Source organism: Parus major, chromosome 2 (assembly GCF_001522545.3).
Source record: "Parus major isolate Abel chromosome 2, Parus_major1.1, whole genome shotgun sequence".
NCBI lineage: Eukaryota > Metazoa > Chordata > Aves > Passeriformes > Paridae > Parus > Parus major.
The window spans coordinates 65,189,515-65,207,815 of NC_031769.1; the positions used below are offsets into that span (position 1 = coordinate 65,189,515).

General features: G+C 42.4%; 1 protein-coding gene across 10 annotated transcripts in view; it reads right to left on the reverse strand.

Moving 5' to 3' along the window:
- The window catches only part of RREB1 (ras responsive element binding protein 1), a 122,470-nt gene that overhangs the window by 32,677 nt on the left and 71,492 nt on the right, over nucleotides 1–18,301 (reverse strand). For 9 of the 10 annotated variants that reach the window (XM_015617439.3, XM_015617440.3, XM_015617444.3 and 6 more), the window contains 2 exons: nucleotides 6,437–6,581; nucleotides 5,158–5,297 (listed from right to left, as the gene is read on the reverse strand). In XM_015617439.3, the coding sequence (XP_015472925.1) occupies nucleotides 5,158–5,297; nucleotides 6,437–6,581 (285 nt within the window). Of the gene's footprint in view, nucleotides 1–5,157; nucleotides 5,298–6,436; nucleotides 6,582–6,705; nucleotides 10,427–18,301 lie in introns of those variants that run through there. The other variant, XM_015617445.3, reaches the window with a different exon arrangement.

Below are 18,301 nucleotides of genomic sequence, written 5' to 3' on the forward strand. Positions count from 1 at the left end.
TATTGATTCTAATGACTGAAATAATCTCCATACATTTTCAGTCTCCATTCGTTTCTTTTTTTTACCATTTTACATCCCTAAATCCAGTGTGCAGAATTGCCTTGAAGAACAGTAGCTAGGCAATAAACATACCATATTCTAAGTAGCTAGTATCTTTTTCACCTAAAACCTACTTCCTCTTGTCTTGACTTAAATGGGGCTACTCATGGACATTGTCTAAAATGAATTAAGACTGGGAAATAGGTCCAGGTACCTGGCAGCATCCCGCCATACAGTGAAGAATGTGGGTGTGCTGGCAAAGGGGGAAACCTGGTGACCAGCCCGCCTGAATTGCAAGCTGCATGTGACAGATATCTTCAATTTACCCACAAAGTCCAGAAGACCATTCCTATGGCATTTGAGTTGTCCACTCCATGTTGGTGAAGTCAGGTAACACCAAGAAACATTGATAGCATTTTCCACCCATGAGTGTTTTCAAAAACAAGACCTCACAGTGGTTACCCTGGCAAAACTAGAGGCAGACGACCACAGATCCTAATGGTCAGAGACTCCTAAGATTCATCCTTCCAGGGCCTGAGTTCTTCTGTTGCTGTGCCTATTACTGACCTGTGACCTGTTCAAAACAGTAGCTTTCCATGGCAGTGTTCAACCTCTTTCAGCAGAACTTGGGCAAGCTGTTTTGAAGAACAAGGTAGGCTGTGAACAGCTTTTGGTTTACTTTGTTTGGAGGTTTTACAGAAGCACATAACCCTGAGGAAAGAGTACTGCTTTTGTTGTCCTTGTGAAAATATAGCCAGGATTTTCAAGTTACAAAGCTTAATGTATTATTGTATCACTGTTTGGACAGGCTCTGTAGAAGGTCAAAAAACCTAATCGCCCCTGAATCCATTCATGGCAACAAGCATTTACTGGTTTTGGTCACCATGTCAGCTCAGTGACATTGGCAGAGTGACTTTCACACTTCAATGTCTACTTATTTCTTGTATCTTACAAAAATATAGCAAAACCAAATCTTGTAACTGGAGGCAATGCCACACCGAACCAAATGCGGTCAGAAAGCCTCATCAGGTTCATTAAAGTCTCATAATAAGCCTCATTCATGTTCATTTTACCACATTCAAACTGCACAACTATCCTTGCTGGGAAATTATACTGGAATGAGTCTAAGAAAGGAGGTAACTGCAACACCATCACCAGCTCCCTCCTCCTCTCCTTGGGAAGATACTCAGACACAAGAGGCAGCATATATGTCTCTTTGCTGATGTGAGGAAGACAAAATTAAAAATACTTTAGCTCTTGGTACAGTGTACTGCACTGAACTTTTTGGAGGAGAAGAGGAAATATAAAGGGTATGCTCTGGCTACAGTGAAATCTGACAGAGGAATTTTATAGTTCATGTACTTTTTTTCTAAAGCCACACATTTTAACTTTAAGCTTGTTCCATTGTATTTGCCAAAGGAAAGAGGAGAAACCCAGCACAGCATCTGGAGAGGCTTCTCCCTGGGAAATCCTCACATCTCCTGGGTTTACACTACTGATGTTGCTCAGAGCTGTCAGGTGACCTTTACAAGTACGGTTTCACGTTTGACAGCAACCCTGTGCCACAAAAGTTTCCAGAGAAACTCCCCTGCTCTGTGAGGTTTCTCATTTTCCCTATTGGCTGTGCAGGGTTTCAGCTCTCTGCTAATTATATCAACACTCAGATACATCAACACTCAGATACAAACTCACCAAAATAGACAGTGTCCTGAGGCCCCAGCTGCAGGGAGGCAGACTTCTTTAAATAATCCAGGTGGAGAGGCCAAGCGGGTCAGAAAGTGCCCCTGGGCCATCTCCCACTGCTAATGGGCATTGCAGTCAACCTTGCGGGGCCAGCTCGTGTCATTAATTAGGGTGCAGGACCCAGGGCTTCAAAGGGATAGAGATTGACCAGGGGGTGTAATGCCATGAAGGAGATGCAGTGCCACAGCCCATTGTCAATGAGACAAAGGGCCCTATTATTGCTCGCAAGACTAGGGCAGTTCTTACCGTAATTAGGAGACAAAGATGCATGATTTAGGATTTTACATAATCAAGAGATACTCCCCCAAGCGAGAGCCCCTCTCACACAATCAGTGGATTAAGCATTGTTTATTCTGCTGCAAGTAAACAATGAGGTGCTCCCTGCTTAGGATTTTACATGAAAAAGCAGTTCTGGGCAAGACAAGGGGGAGTGTCTTTTCATCTGACTTTAAACAGCTAACCCTGTGATTTAAAGTTGTTCATTTGACAGTATCTGGAAGGGTGATGGCCCACCCTGTATATTAGCTGCTCACATAGGGCTGCCAGACAACCTTACCTTTTCTGCTACTTAGCAGAGGGTGGCCTGGACAAACTCAGCTCTGGGGACAAGAGGCTGTATTTACACAGCAGCACTGAAATGGCAGGATTAAAGGACCACAGGGAAGCCAGGCAGAGTCTCCTGCCCACACTGGCACCTAGCCACTGCTGTGGATACATCTCTGAAGGGAGGCTGGTGCCACCATCAAAGCAGCGCACACTGGTGCACTGCTTCAGAGCCAGTCTGCAATCCTTTTCATAGGAACATGGGGAGCAAAAATGAATTGGATGTTTGAGACCTGTGCCACTGCAACGAAAGGCCTTGGCAAGGCAGATTGATCTAGGCAGACTGAGCATCACTTATTTTTGATCATGACAAAACAATTTATGCTGGGCTACTGCCTACTCCAGTAGCTCCAAATGAACCACGAGACCCAGAGTATCCGACTCTGGGATACACATCCCATACCTTCCTCACAGGTCCTCATCAAGTGACTCTGTTTTTACAATATGGGCAATAAAAGGAGACTGCAGGTGTTACAATCCCTGCCCTTTGCTCACAACACAGTTACTGCACTTTTTTGTTTGTTTGAACTTTAACAAGAGTTATTTCCCCATGTCTTCTACAATAAAGCAACAACAGGATTTGATGAAAGCCTTCTAACATTCTGCAGTTTGCTTCCCTGACACAAGTACACCGATATACACCGGTCTCCTGCTCTACTACTCTAGCAAAATATTCTCTTTTCTTCATCTCTTTCACTCAAAAAAACAGCCTTAAGCCTCACAAAAAGGACTTCAGTCACTTGTACTCAGGACTGATAATGGCATGCTACATTCTCTGTGTCTTGCTGAATCCTACAAACAGTATTGCAGAACCCTGGGAACCAGGGGATTACAGCCCCTGCTGGCCAAGGATTTTAACCCATTTCGTTTGGGATGAAAGAGTCACTTTAACAGCAGTCCAAACTACTCTGCTTACTATAGAGTTTTCTGTTAGGTTGGGCCAGGCAGACAGTGTCATTTGACTTGTCTAGACTAGGATAGAAGGTGTGGCTAAAACCAGATGGACAGGGTGAATTGCACTTTAATATATTTAACTGTCCAGAGAGGACCACATCTTTCTTGTCCTGTCTTCACTGACACATCTTAAATAGCTGAGGGAAATACCTGACAAAACCCCCTTACTATCACCTAGACAATTCTATAAAGATAAACATCCCATCACTACTCTTAAATCATACCCATGGAGCTTGTCAACTGTGACTTTGATTTAGGGACACATTCTAGTCTTTGCTGCTCAATAGAATCAAGGGTAGCAAAATCCATTTCAGGGGAGTATTATCCCAAAGCAAGTCTAACACTAGAGCAAGAGCTGCATAAAGAGGAAAAGCATGTTTGCACAGCCACTGTGTCTTACTGCTTTGCCACAGCAGACAGCAAAGCTGCCAAGCTAGAAGGATATCTATTCCATTTTATCCATATCCATCATTCAAAGCAAGAAAATCCACCTCTCGACTCAGGTCCATGGAATATAACTTTGTAAAGAGGTCATATATTCAGAGAAGCTTCAAAATGAGGATGTAATGCCAGGATAAACCTAATATGCCAGCCACTTTCTCTAAAGTATGAAGTGTAAGGCAAAATTGTTCCAGCCTCCATTTTGTGGGGGTTGCAGAGCTCTTACTGAGAACAATTGTTTCAGCTTTGATCTATAATGAAAATTTACCTAATTTACTTCAGAAACAGCAAAGTATGTTTAATTATCTGCTATTGAATGGACCAAGCTTTCAACTCCTTTCCCCAGTAACTGCAACATTAACAATGCCTTTAAAAAGTATTTTACATGTATTTACCAAAGTTTCGTAATTAAAAAGGGAAAAAATAATAGAATGGATCCCATTTAATACAATGGGATGCCTCTGCTCCATGCCATTAGATTAAGAACCTTTATCCAGGAGTGAGTGTTGACACTTAAAGATGCTGAATTCTTCACCCTTCCAAAATGATCATTAGAGACCAATGTCCCAAAAAAAGTTTAAAATATTGACAAGCTTCTGCAAATGGACAATCTCCTTTCCTAAAGTAGCAGCTTTTCTACATGTTTCAACTAGACTTGAAAAATTTCTTTTATATCTTCATGTATCTGGCTCTACATTTTTCTATGGTAAAAAACAGGAAATAAAACAGTTTCAGGAGTCCCAGAGGCAATTACTTGATTCAAAACACAACATTCAAGCACCTTCCCGAACAATTAATAAATAATTTTTCCTTGTTAAAACAAGCTCATTTAAGCCAAAATCCACATCATTCCCTAACCTCAAAAGGCAGAAAAGCATAAAACATTTTATTGGAAGCTGGAAACCAGAAACTTATCTACCTTCACTAACTCCAATGACTGAAAAAACCCTTTCTATCCAGCTGCTGCCTTCTCCACAAACAGAATAATTTCATAGGATGGTGCCTGAATACTTTTATCAAGTTTTTTTTTATTAAGTTTTAAGCATCTTCAGTTTATCCTGTTAAAATTTTGCAATGTTGGCATTTCACAGTTTTAAATAACAGTGATAGGTTTCAAGGGGAGGAAGAGAGGCTTTAATTTTTTCTAAAAACATTTCCAGCTATTAACTGGCAAGATTTCCTGTATTTGCAAAAAATAATAGAATTAAGCCCTACAGCACCCTGGTGACACAAGATGAGGCAAAACATTTAAAAACCTGCTCAAAACCACAAAGGGGGGCAATTAACAGCGGAGGGGGCTGAGGGGCTCCTGCCCCTCCCCAGCAGGCTTCTTCAGGCCATCTGGTGACCAGAGACACTCTGGGTACTATCTCTTACCTCAATGAATTATCTGGATGTGTCTCCATGTGGGATTCCAGCCCATACTTGCAAAAAAAGTCTTTGAAACACACTGGACAATGATAAACTTCATCGTCAGCCCTCTTATCCCCTTCACCGGAATGGCCATCCTCGACAACCTTCAGAAAAAGGGAAAAAAAAAACCTCACTAGACCAACTTGAAAGCAACAAAACAAACTTGCAATCCATTCAAAGTCTTTCTCTTACAAAAAGTTGCATGCTTCATGTGTAGCCTTGCTGCAAGCAAACACTAAGGACTCATTCCTCAGGAGAGAGGGTAAGCGACAGAGCCTCGGCACATGTGTAAGAACATGCATGACAGAAAAGGAGGCTCCGTAGGAGATAAAGTGTGCAGCTGAGTCACACATCTATCAGTTCTAATGAGGAACTGTGATTTGAAGAACTTATAAACCCATGTGTTTATATACCACTGAACTAGCATTCCTCCCCCTTTAGAAAGCCAGGGGAGCTGTCAGCTTAAATTATTTATGCCACTGAGATACTGCCAACTGCTAAGTCAAGTGGCTCAGGGAGAAGCAATGAACTTCTGCATTTTTTCTATACTTCTCTTCTGATTAGAGGGAGAAAAGCATGCACAGAGTGAGGGATACTGTGCTAAATGGAACTGCTACTAGCTTGCCATTTAGAGATAGAAAGTGGAAAGAATTAAGTTTGGCAGACACCATACGTTTTGTACAAATGACTGAAATGTGTTAAAATATTTCATAAACAAAACCCTAATGGAAATGTCTAGCCTTCAAATAAATATTTTCTCGTCACTCTTGCAACTCCAATAAGGCAGGATTTTGCTTCTGTGAAAGGGAAATATACTGTAGATTTTTTTTCCCCCAGATCTAGACAAAAGCAGACTTTAGCTGCTGCTGCTGCTTTGGAAGTAAACATTGTTTTTTTAAAAGTTTAAATCACCATCCTCCAAGAATACTACAAAATAAATGGGAGGGGGAGAAAAAAGCTAGAGGAAAAGCTGCAGTAGCAAAAGAATAGTACATCTTCTTGTCGTCCAACAATAATTATTTATAAATCCTAAGAAAATTCAAAAATTTAAACAAATTGAATTATTTCAATCTCTGAAATTAGAAATTAATTTTCAATCTCAGACAACTGTGTTGGCTACACAGGATAAGCATGGCAACTCATATGCAGGGCTGTAACATGTCTATGCTGTCTGCACAAACCAAACAGCTGACAATTTAGGAAGTAACCAGGAACATCTTTTGCTTCATGCCCTGTAAAGAACCTTTTTTGCAGGTGTTCTCTCCTCTCTGTCCAGCTCAGCATCGTGACTGAACTTCCGTTTCGAAGACAATCGCCTGCGCTTCAGTGGCGAGGGGGGAGTGGTGCTTGCTGTGCTGTTGGGATCCTTCTCATGAATCTTCATGTGCCTGAGCAGGAGGGGGAAGAAGACACTGTCAGCAGGCAAATCCAAAGCCAAATGTCAATTTTAATGCCAACACCACTTCTAAGGTTGGCCTTTAAAGCATACCACCAGAGATCCCATAAACTGACCTGAACTTTGGAAAACAGCTGGGTCATGATCCAGCACAGGAACTCTGCAGTGCCTGGGCCTGTGAGGGGCTGCAGCAGGGAGCCCACAAGCTTTTGTCCATGTCCCAACTCAAAGTACGACACTTGCTCTGCTAACATCTATTTACATGAGCACCATGACCATTCCCATCATCCACGAGGTCCTGGTTCTGCCTAAACCTGCTCAGCAATCCATATACCCAGCCCCTCTGTCTTGTGGCAGTCTGGTAAGCAAAAGCCTGCAGCTTAGAATCCACTTCTCTCAGATGCAAAAAAGCAACTCATCTTCAACTGGTTCTCTGTATAGAAGTTGAGACGGTATATGCCAACACCAGAACAACATTTGTTAAATATATTCGTTTTCTTCTCATCCTTAATACAATGGTGGACCCCAATATCAAATTTCAAGCGCAGCTTTGAAGTCAGGATTCTTTGTTCTCACTCTTACAGTGCACTAGGGATGGCTTGCAAAACTCTGTACTGCCAAGGCATGTTAACAAACCAGCTTTCCCAGGAAAACAACTATTTCTTGTCACAAAGACACAGGAAAAGGGAAAGGGACAGAATTACTCAGGAAGCAATCTTGCTAACGTCTGTTTACCTGACCCACTTGCCTCTTGGTTTTCTGTATCTGCAACCTGAGGAAGACACGGTTGTCTAGCTCCCTTTAGTTAGATGGAAGGTATTGCTGCTATGCTTCTTCTTCTGACAACTCAAAGCTCACATTTAATTTATTTTTTTTTTCAAGGTGGGGCCCTTAGCCTCACTTCAGATATATATTGCCATTGAAAAATAAATCAAATGTATGCTCCTAGGGAGTTGCCATTTGTCCATATGACTGACTTCAAAGAAACACAATGGAGTCAATATTAATGACACTTGGACAAATCTTTCAGAAGTCACAGTCTCAACTCGGCTCAGGACAGTGTCATTTAACATGACAGCACACTATCATGCTCTAACATGAGAGAATGTTGTAATGCAGACAAGTCTTGCACGTCCTCATAACTGCTTTGGTGTTATGACATAAAATCTGTTTTAGTTTTGGATGCCAAGGGTATGATGCTTCGAGACAACACACTGGACCAAACTGACCCACAGCAGACTCCACTAGAGCTGCTGGGAAGACTGTCTCATCACACAATGCTTTTTTTAACGTTTCCTTTCACAATTTCAGAAGCTTTAAAAGAAATGAAGGCATCTAAATCACTGTCTCAAACTATAGCCTGTCTCAAACTGCAGGGTGTTGTGCAGGAACAGCCTCACGCCAAAAGCACCACAGGTATCAGGACAGATGCAAGATTAAAATGGCTGTTTAGCTACTGTCTGGTTTCAGCATCCATCAAGGCTGAGGCTGCTTGGAGGATCAGGTACACCAGGAAAAAGCCTGTTGTTTTCCCACATCTCCAGTAACTCACTGGTAACTCTGATGGTGGACAGACACTGGTGACAGCTGTCAGTCACATCTACGTGCAGATGCACCCAGCAGATTGGATACTTCATGGAAATGCTGCTGAAATTCTCTGACCTTTTTCCCTGCCAATCACCCACATGGGAGGAGAAGAAATGCTGAATGTCTGAGCATTTGGCTCTCTCCAGGTTTGACAGAAGCCAGAGAAAACCCGGAGTGCTGACACAGCATACAGAGTGCTGTGCACTCCCCTCCCTTGGCCCTCTGGTAGCTCTGGCATCACAGGCACAAAAGCAATGATTTAGCCACATGAATCCAGAGCTACCTTGCCTCACAAAATCTGCAGGAAGGCACCTATAGATACTCTGCTGCCTCGTTTTCTTTAATCTTGGGGTTTTTTTCCCCTGTGACACTGATCTAATTTCTTGTTTTAGCTAGAGCTTCTTTCATGGGTGATAAAACAACAGCATGAGCTGCAGTTGTCTGTATTCACACAAGAATAAGGGAGAAGAAACCAGTTATTTGTTCAAGGTCCACAATGATAGAAGATAAAATTCAGAAAGCATCTTGGAACAAAAAATCAAAATATTCAACTGCACAGGCAAAGCAAAACCTGGAAGGTGGATTCTTTGTCTAAGCTTTTATTATTTATTTTTGGCAAGAACTATTTTCCAGTTTCAGTGATCTCTTGAAAGTAAGGACAGAGGCTTTTGCTGTGCCTGTCTGTCCCTGCACCCCAGGCACTCATACATAGCCTGACTGCTTAAGCCTCTGGCAGCTCAGCTGAAGCACAGCTAACTCTACTTGGCCAGTTACTTTCCAGATAGCTAGGGAGCAAAACCAGTCAAACTAAATCACATTCATCCAGAAAACAAGCAACTAACAAACTGCTACACGGTGGGAGTGGGACATTTTCTTCCCATTTTCTTTTGAAGCCTCTTTCCAACCATTAACAAGCATGCACAACTGTTTAGCAGCTACCTATGCAAAACAGCTTCCTCAGGGCTAAGTTCTTTCCTCCTGCTGTTTTTCCACCTGTTGAACTGTGCTTGTTTTGATGGAGATGGCTCCTGCTTGAGAGGGGTGTGATGGCACATTCACAGCACAGCAACAGGAAAAACCCTTGGGAGCTCCAGGTTAGTGCCAGCCCAACCTGGCACCTCTGCCTGGCATGACTTAATGCATGCAAACACACTGGCTCCTGCAAGTCCCAAAAGCAGCTCAGCTGTGCTTGCAGTGTCAGGTATGCCAGTAAGGCAGGGCTTGCTAACATGGGTACAGCACCCCAGTGATGGGGGCTTTGCTGTGTCTGGTGTCAGTCACTGGCTGCCCCAATTGCTTGCAGTTCTCATTCATGCAACATGTGTGCTTTTGCCATGTCCTAAAAGTCACAGCAGAATCCATACCACAGCAAGGAATGTGGTGATCCCTTCATGTTTTAGTTTCACATATTTGAAAGGAAGCAGCCTAAGCTATTGAGCTATAAACAGGAAGACACCCTGACTGCACCTTTGACTTTTACTGGGTAGGTCAAACATCACAGCCGCTGTGATAGCTCTATGCATGTGATCATTTAGGGAAAAAAAGGAAAATTCCGAAAGCAAAGCAGCAGGTTCCAGAGTTCTCAAGCAGAGTTGCAACCTGCCCACATTACAGCCAGCAGGTTGCTCCTTTGGCAGGTTCAGCAAGTTTCACTGCATCAAATTTAGGGTGGAGAGGAAAAAGATTACTAGAGCTACAGCCCAAGATAAGCGGGAAGATAAGGCCAAGAAGTACAAAGGATAGACACAATCTTCATCTCTCTCTTTTACTTTGCAACATGGATGTCATTCTGCCTCCAGACAACACTTATCACCCAACATGGGTTGAACTTCAGTAGATGCCAAGTCACATCCACAACCTTTCTTTTAAACACTCCCTCCACCGAGGTTTCTTCTACTTAAAAAGTTTCCTAACCATAATTAAGGGGGGGGGGAAGTATTTGTGTTGCCTTACTCCTTTAGAAGAGTTTGCCTTGATTAGATCTTACATGTAACACTGAAAATGTCCAACCTCACTGTTTAGACTGCCAAGATATAAGGAGAACAGGAACAAAGCTGTGTTTAGAAGTTATTTTCCCTTTGTGACTATAACAACATATTTTGGCCTGACAACACTGGCATACTTAGAATGCAAAAGACAGGCTTGTAAGTCAGGCTGGCTTTCAGCATCTTACAGTGATAAAGAAAAAGGATATGACATTAATCAGTTCCAAAAAATAAACACTCAACACTTTAAGTGAGAATGTAGCTAAAAAAAAAAAAAAAAAAGGGCAAAATAAGGACATGCACAGAAATGCTCATATTCAGTTGCAGATGCAAGTTACAGTAACATGTGCCAGCAGCTTTAAAGTGACCACTACTGCAGCTCAGGAGACATCCAGAATCACAGTGGATGAAAACTTGGATTTATTTTTCTAAATTAAATCAATGAACCATGACTCTGAGCCAATTCCACAGAGCAACCAGAGTACACCAGACAAGCTCAGGAAGGTATAGAGCCCTGAAAACTACACCTCATAGTCTTCCCAGCATGCATGCAAGTACACATACACTTGGGACAGTGCTGAAGGTGGAACACTAAAATCCAACCATGATACACACAGGGAAGGAAGGAGATAAAAACTTGAGCTTTGTATTAGGGAGGACTCATTTACACTGAGTGCTAGCTAGCCTCGATTAACCTCTCAAAGTGGTGGCATTCTATTTAAAATTAGACCAGAGAAAGAACCAGAAAAATTTGCAAACAATAAATAAAAAATGAAACTAAGAGGAAACTAAGTCTTTTCCAAACATGGTCTGATCCACCTCTGAACTAAACTCTTAATGCTTAAGAACTGCTATGCAAAAGAAAAGGAAATACCTTGCTATATACTATGCTTTCCACAGCACAGCTGTATGAGAAAAAGCTCTCCTCATAATCTCTTCCCTCCCCCTCACACAAAGAATTTCACAGGTGAGCCAAGAGGATCCAACTGTGCTAGGACTGTGTGCCAGTCAGCCCTCCCAACAAAATCACATTTTTTCAAGTGCTTGACTGCCTTTCATTCCATCCTCCCCCTGAGAATCACCTTCCACTTCCCCTCTTGTGCCACAACTTTCCTCTCCTCTCAGGGTCACATGAGCAGGATGACTAAGATGATACTGCACAAGAATTCCCCTGGCTTCTTTCCTTTTTTCTTTTTCTTTTTTTTTTTTTTTTTTTTTTTTTAAGACAAATGGGCAGAAAATTTTCCAGCCCCACACTGTAATGCAGAGCATGATTTCAGGAGGTTGACTATTCTACTAAAACAGCAGCAAGTGAATATATTGCTATTTCACACTGAAGATGAGACTTCTGTAGTAATAGGCAAATGCAGAAGTCAAGTACCTTTTTCCTTTTTCTCTTGTGGATGGTGTTGGGAACCGCGTCTATGGGAGGTGCCTCATGGGGAGGGCAGGGGAGCATGTGTCCTGCTGAAGTGACATGCAGCTCCTGCTGGTCACATCCCAGTCTTTACCACATCTCTAAAAAGGGCTGATGTATTTTCTTAATGCCAAGGGGATTTGCATATTGATCGTATAAGCTTTCTGGAGGTCTCAAAACAGGGCAGCCTACAGCTTCAATGCCAAAACCAGAACGTGGGCAGGTTTTGACTGGCTGGCTCAAGGCTAGAATAAGCAGCCAAAGCATCCTGAAGGAGGCAAATGCAAGATGCAGCTGCTTCTGGCTCTGGGTCCCACTGAATTATGAACAAAACCAGGAGCTTCTGCTTTGCATACAGATAACCTGATCAGCACCACTTTGGATCTTGGATAGAAATCATCCCTCAGCATGCGTGGGAATCCCTCACCTCTTAATTCTGGGGAGAAAAAAAGTACACTGTAGCTGCACCTTGAGTTTCCATGCCTCCTGATGTGCTTCAGGTCCCAAAGAAAAAAGGCCCGTCTGGCTTGGAGGCCCAGCCTAAAGGAAGGTATGGAACAAAAGGGTGCATTTGCAGTCCCTGAGCAGGGTTCAGGGTTAAGCCTCTCCCTTAGAACTGTGGCAGCACAAGCACTGCTGGCTTTCAGTCAAGAGAGGTTTATGCCAGGTAGGTCTGATTAGAAGGAGCAGCATGTCCAGAGGGGGAGCAGCAAGCAATTTCACTGAGGCCTGGTTGGGAAAGTCCCAACATCTAAATCAAGATTAATTATTGAGCACAGAATCCAGTGTATGTATAAACACCCTCCTCCTCCCTCACGTCTGTGGAAACGTGGTGGGGAGGCCAATGAATCCAGGCATTATCAGTCCAGAGAGATCATCTGACACTATCAGGTTCAGCTTCTGGCTTCATATCCCACATATTATTATAAGTTTCTCCACTTTACCACTAGATGTACCCTATACTCTACTGTACTGCATATAATTATTCCTCATCTCCCTCGTGATTTCTAGGCAGTTTGGTATCAAAACCAAGTGGAAAATCCTCATACACCTGATGCTTATCTGAAGACAAGGAAGCCACACATCCAATCATTCAAATCAAAGACAAAGAATAAAAATCAGTGCTTTCCATCCTTCACCTTGTTTACAGTACACTTTGTTTTTTGCCTTTCAACAAGAAGAATTGGTCAAGTTCCCAAGCTAGTCTGGGAAGGACTGAGCTGGTCAGTACAATTTAGCTGATTCAATTGCTTTATGTCTTTCACTGTTTTGTGTCTCAAGATCTTTCATATACATTGCTCCTCCCAAATAACAGTAAACAAACTCCAAAGAATCCATTTTAAACCCCCTTTTCAATACTTAAAAAAAAAAATAAAAAAGTCTATCCTTCAGAACATGACTAAACATCTCTCATCAGAAAAATATAGTTTTCAAGCTCTGCTTTGTTAAATTTTTGACTTAGTGCCATGGTATCAGAACAAACAAGAGTGATGTCTTGGATGCAGGATGCATCCAAGACAGGTTGAAATTTGGACCATGATGTACTTCAGGCCTCATGAAATGGAAAATATCTCATAAAGAAAGAGAAGACAGCCTTTAAAATTACACTCCTTTCAGATATTTTTGTGCCACATTATCTTTGTCACTGTTTCTTGTTTCATTCTTCTTAAAAAATGATACTTCAGGCTAAGTTGTCTGGAAATGTAGGAAAACACAGGGAACTTCTCTTCAAAGCTCCTGCCATTTGATGCATACAGGAAGTAAATCCTAAACAGAGAGAAAGTGAAGCAGCAGTATTTTTAGGAACAATCGTTTAAAACCCTGCTGCTAAGTCCCTCCTTAAGAGTCTTGTGAATACGCCTGAAACTTAAGTCAAAAGTGCAGTAACATTATGCCCTTGGTTGAAAGAGTTTAGTCAGTTGTTTGTTTGTTAAAACATGTAGAGAATCTGCATTGACAATGCATTTCCAGTGTTAATTACCAACATCACCCACTTAAGAGCAATCCACTCAGCCCTTGCCAGTTGTAATCACAGGAACCAAAAAGATGTAGGTAATTTTGCAAATCAGACATGATCTGTACTAGGACAAGTTTCTGTTTGTCTTTGGCTTAATATTTGTATCCTCAAAAAAAACCCCCCAAAATGGCCCAAAAAGTTCTTAGACACACACTTATGCTTTGCAGCAAGTCACGAGACAAAATCCCAAACACCTGGGAAACTCTCTCTTACAACTGCAGAGCAATCTCAAAACAAATTCCAAGCACCCCCATATACTCTAGTGGTAGCCAGCATGGGACAGACAGAAGGAAGCTGAGCAGCAAGAGGTCTCTGTGACTACTCTGGTAGGTAAGTCATTGCAGCACATGCAGGGAAAGAGTAGGGTGGGGCGAACAGGTCCCAGGAAGGATCAGATTGGGGTGCCCCGACCCCATTTCAGCCACATGTCTGCAAGCAGGCCAGCCAGAGATCCTCATGGCAGCCAGGCACTGCGGCACAGTGGCACACCTCGTTATCCTCATGGAGTCTCCAGCGTTTCTTCACGCTGTCTGCCAAGGCTAATGTGGCCCTGGGGAGCCTCCCCATACAGCAGCATGCGGTGGTAGCCTCCCCCTTGGCATCCCCCAGGTGCCACACAGACATGGCTCAGCACCCTCCCCGGCTCAGAGTGGCTGCCGCAGTGCCTGGCTCCCAGCGCAGTGAGATTCTCCAGGCAGACAGCATCACTGGAATGACAGAAGTGCCACTATTTGGGTCCACCAAAACTGGCTGGGTGTGCTAAGGCTGAAAAAGCCACCAGCGATTAAATTCAAATGACAGATTTCAAATCTCTTTTCAGTGCTACCGGGACAGTCTTCAAAGTTAGCCAGTGCCACGCAGCTTCCAATAAATACATGATACCTAAGGATATATGATACACACACATGCACACAGAGCATTCTATATTTTTATCCTAGAGAAAAATTTTGCTTTGCTGTGAATAAAAGCAAGTTGTAAGCATGAGTGAGAGGAAAGATAATGCTCTACAAATCCAACGAAGGGGGTGTACCACTTCTGAATAATTATGCTGTATTCACATTTAAACAACTACTTGCTACACAGACTCAGCAAGTTCAAACAGGCTGAAATTGATACAACTGCATTCCCAGCCTGGCTCAAAGTTACTCTTATTCCCCAACAGCAACTTTGTCAGAACACCTCAAAGGAAAAAAAGGGAGACAAATATTTGCCTGATGATGCTGTGACAGGGAAGTGATTCAAACCATGCTTCCAAACCAAAGCTTCCCAAAGGACTACAGAAGAAAGCAGTTTGCATCAATCCAGAATAAGGGAGAGCAAAGAGAAGGAAATGCAGTGTGAGCTTCCTAGTACCACTTCACCAAGCTGTCACACACAGTTTACACTATGTTCAGAGCAGACCTAAATTAACAATGCCAAATACTGCAAGAAGACTTCTAAGCTGTAAGAAACTTTTATATGGGACAATTAAACAAGATCTTTTTCTCATTTTCTTTCTTTCACTGTAGTTCCTTAAGCTTAAAGAAAAAAGTGTATTAACAACAGTAAAATTAGGCACAAGTAATATTTTTTCAAGTGTACCAAAAATCTGGCCTGGGCCATTCTGAACTGTTTCCTTCAATCTTTTTGGAGATTTGTGGTTTTCTGGCATGTCCTTTAGTTACCACACTATATAACCTTATTCAGTTACTTTGCTGCTGGCATTTCAGGAAACTGTATGTCTAAAGAAAACAAGTATTATTAGAAGATAAAGACAATTAAGGCCATTTTAAATTTTAGTAAGAGGGGGAAAAGAGGAGAGAGAAGGAAAGAGAAAATTAGATAAAAGTATATCACAACAGGAAAAAGGTTTATCCTAAAGAGCAAACACAGTCGAAGAAGTCCTAGGTATGTCCTGCCTCCCCTCCAGAACCACACCCCTTTCTTAACCAAGCAAACATAAGCCTCAGCTACTTCCCAGAATCAGGCAAAGCCCTGTTGCTGTTGGTTCCCTCTCACACTCCTCTGTTGAGCAATCCTGATGGCAGAGCCCAGAACAACTTGCTGCGTCACACAGCTCAAGAAGGAAAAAACATACAGCCAGAGCACTGCTGGGGACGCTGCGCAGATGGAGCCGAGTATCTCTCCCTAACACACACACACACACACACAAATGCGCACACACACGCACACATGCAAGGAAGCTGCACCAGATAAGGGAAGCACATCTTCCTTAAAAGCAGGGTCTCCACGTTAGCCCGGTATCAGCAGCCACCAAGTATCTCAAGAGGCAAGGAAGTAAAAGGTTATCACTGCACACACACAAACTGCAAACTTCCCAGCGCTGAGGACGGCATCCTAGCAAAAGCATTTTCACGTGCTCAGCCCATTTCCTCTCCTGTTCCTGAACATGTGGTCCTCCTTCCTTACAGCATTCCCTTGCTGAGAAGAGAAGCACTAAGAAGAAGTTTCACATCTTGTTAGACGTCTGTTTAGTCAAACTGGAAACAAAATTCCCTGCATGACCTGTGCTACTTTACAGTAGTTTGGGAACTTTAGCCCTCAAGTGGAATTCATTCAGTCCCTGAACAATTGTCACCTTACTCTCTCTCCCCTCTGTCTGAAACTGAAGAAAGCTACCGCTGAAGTGTCCTGGTGTAAAAAATGAGCCACACAGAAGTTGTACACCTTCCCTGTTTCAAGGTATCTTTTCCACATGAGTCAGCACTGGAAAGCTGACAGGATTTACAAAAAAATCACTGAGAATGTTTAGTGAACTTCAGCTAAGAGACCAGCCTGAAGAACTCGGCATATCTACAGATATCCTCAAGTAACAGAAAGCAGTATTTGCATATTGTGTGCTATTTAGGAGTTGTATAATGGCACTACTACTTTAAAGACTGTGTCTTTGCCTAACCTGTGTACATCATGCATATGAGTATCATGGCTCAACAACCAAAGTGAAAGGATCTGGCTAAGTTCAAATTACAAGATTCCCCTAGTTTTTTAATTTATTTTTTTTTAAACAGCTACAAAAGCTTCCCCCAATCTAGCTGTCAATCTATTGTTATGGAATAGCCTATTTTTAAAAGAGGGTAGGAAAGAAAGAGGAAAAAACTTGCTGACCCTGAGGGGGGAGGAAGGGGGGTATGTTCTGCCATTTGCTGGTTCCAGCATGCTGAACTAGAACAGGTTGAGCAGGTTATATACTGGGGGGAAAAAAAGGTAAAGCTGGAAGACATACATTAAAGGTGGAGTGACAGCAACCACAAATGCAGTTTATGATAGACTTTTTCCTCATTCTTGTGGGTACTTTGCCCAGGAATCTTTTCAGAGGATAGGAGGACAGGGAATACATGCTCATAAGAGAAGTGATGCAAGTCAAGTATTTCTGACGCGCACGCACAACAGGCTGAACAAAGATTACTTTAACATACAAACTGTCTCAGCAAACTTTCTCACCACCAACATTTTCTACACAGAATCAGCCAACTGAAATACAAGCTACAAGACAAATCACCAACCAAAAAGTGAACAAAACAACATGTTATTTGTTAACCTTGAGAGCTAACATGTCCAGAGGAATCACATGTCAGGTTTATGGCAGAGGACTAAAAGCACCTCAACTCCTCACAAAGATCACGTGGATTTTCTAAGTGCTTGCTAAGTTAAAGCTTGTATTTATTTTGTAGCTCTTCAAGGTGAGAAGGGGAGGAAACATCCCTGAGAATACTAGACCTTCAGAGGAGGTGATATTCCTGAAAGGGTACTTATGTGGAAAGATCAAGGTCTTGCACTGCCATGTGCTCTGAGACTAGAGTCTAATCTGTCAAGTGGCTTGTGCTTATTTGAACTGTGACATGGGTAACAAAGCAGCACTAAGCTACACTCAATACACTCTGTTATACGGGAGATTTATGTTACTGCCCGTGAGGAGGGCGGCATTACCCTGCCACGTCAGACCACCTTCTCCTCGACACAAATTACACCAGAAACCTAAACTCATTAGGAGTGTCCCCTTTTTTGCCTTGCAGAAAACCAAAACATAAGAGTTCACAACCTTACAATGCACAAGATTAGACTTTGCTATTGCTTTAAGGCAACACACAGAGAAAATCTAGGACTGAAAAGCACACTGAAGTCTTATGTTTAGGTACTGAGGAGCTCTGGAGATGCAAGTATAATGTTCCTCATTGTGTACGCTTAGGTTCTCAAGAACAATGGAGCTAATTAAGGTCTGCATATAAATCTTAACTCTGCACTTCCTTGCTTCGCTTGATTCTAATCAGATCTCAGCATTCATGTTTTTGTGTTAACTTCCTTTGCTGTTCTTTAATGATAACTGAAGGGGGACACTGTCCAAGCCTACAGGCAGCATGTAACACATCTGAAATCATGGAATCTCCTTTCAGCTCTGAGGGCTCACAGTGGTTCTGTGGCACAGGTCATCCAGAGTCTTTTACTGCTGAAGATACTGGTGGAGGGGTTTTTCTGAGCACCCTGTTTGTGAACCATATGAATTAAATAAAAGTTTATATATAGTCTTTCCAGAAGTAAATCTACTCAGCATCAGTGAGACAGACAAAAATTTCTTCCTAGAGCACTTAAAAATACTGTAGACTCCTAGTTCAAATCAAAGATACAGAGAAACAGATTCTTCTCTTAGTGCCATAATGTTGTTGAAAAGGCCTCCTTTTCTTTTCTCTTTCTTTTCCTTTTCTTTCCTT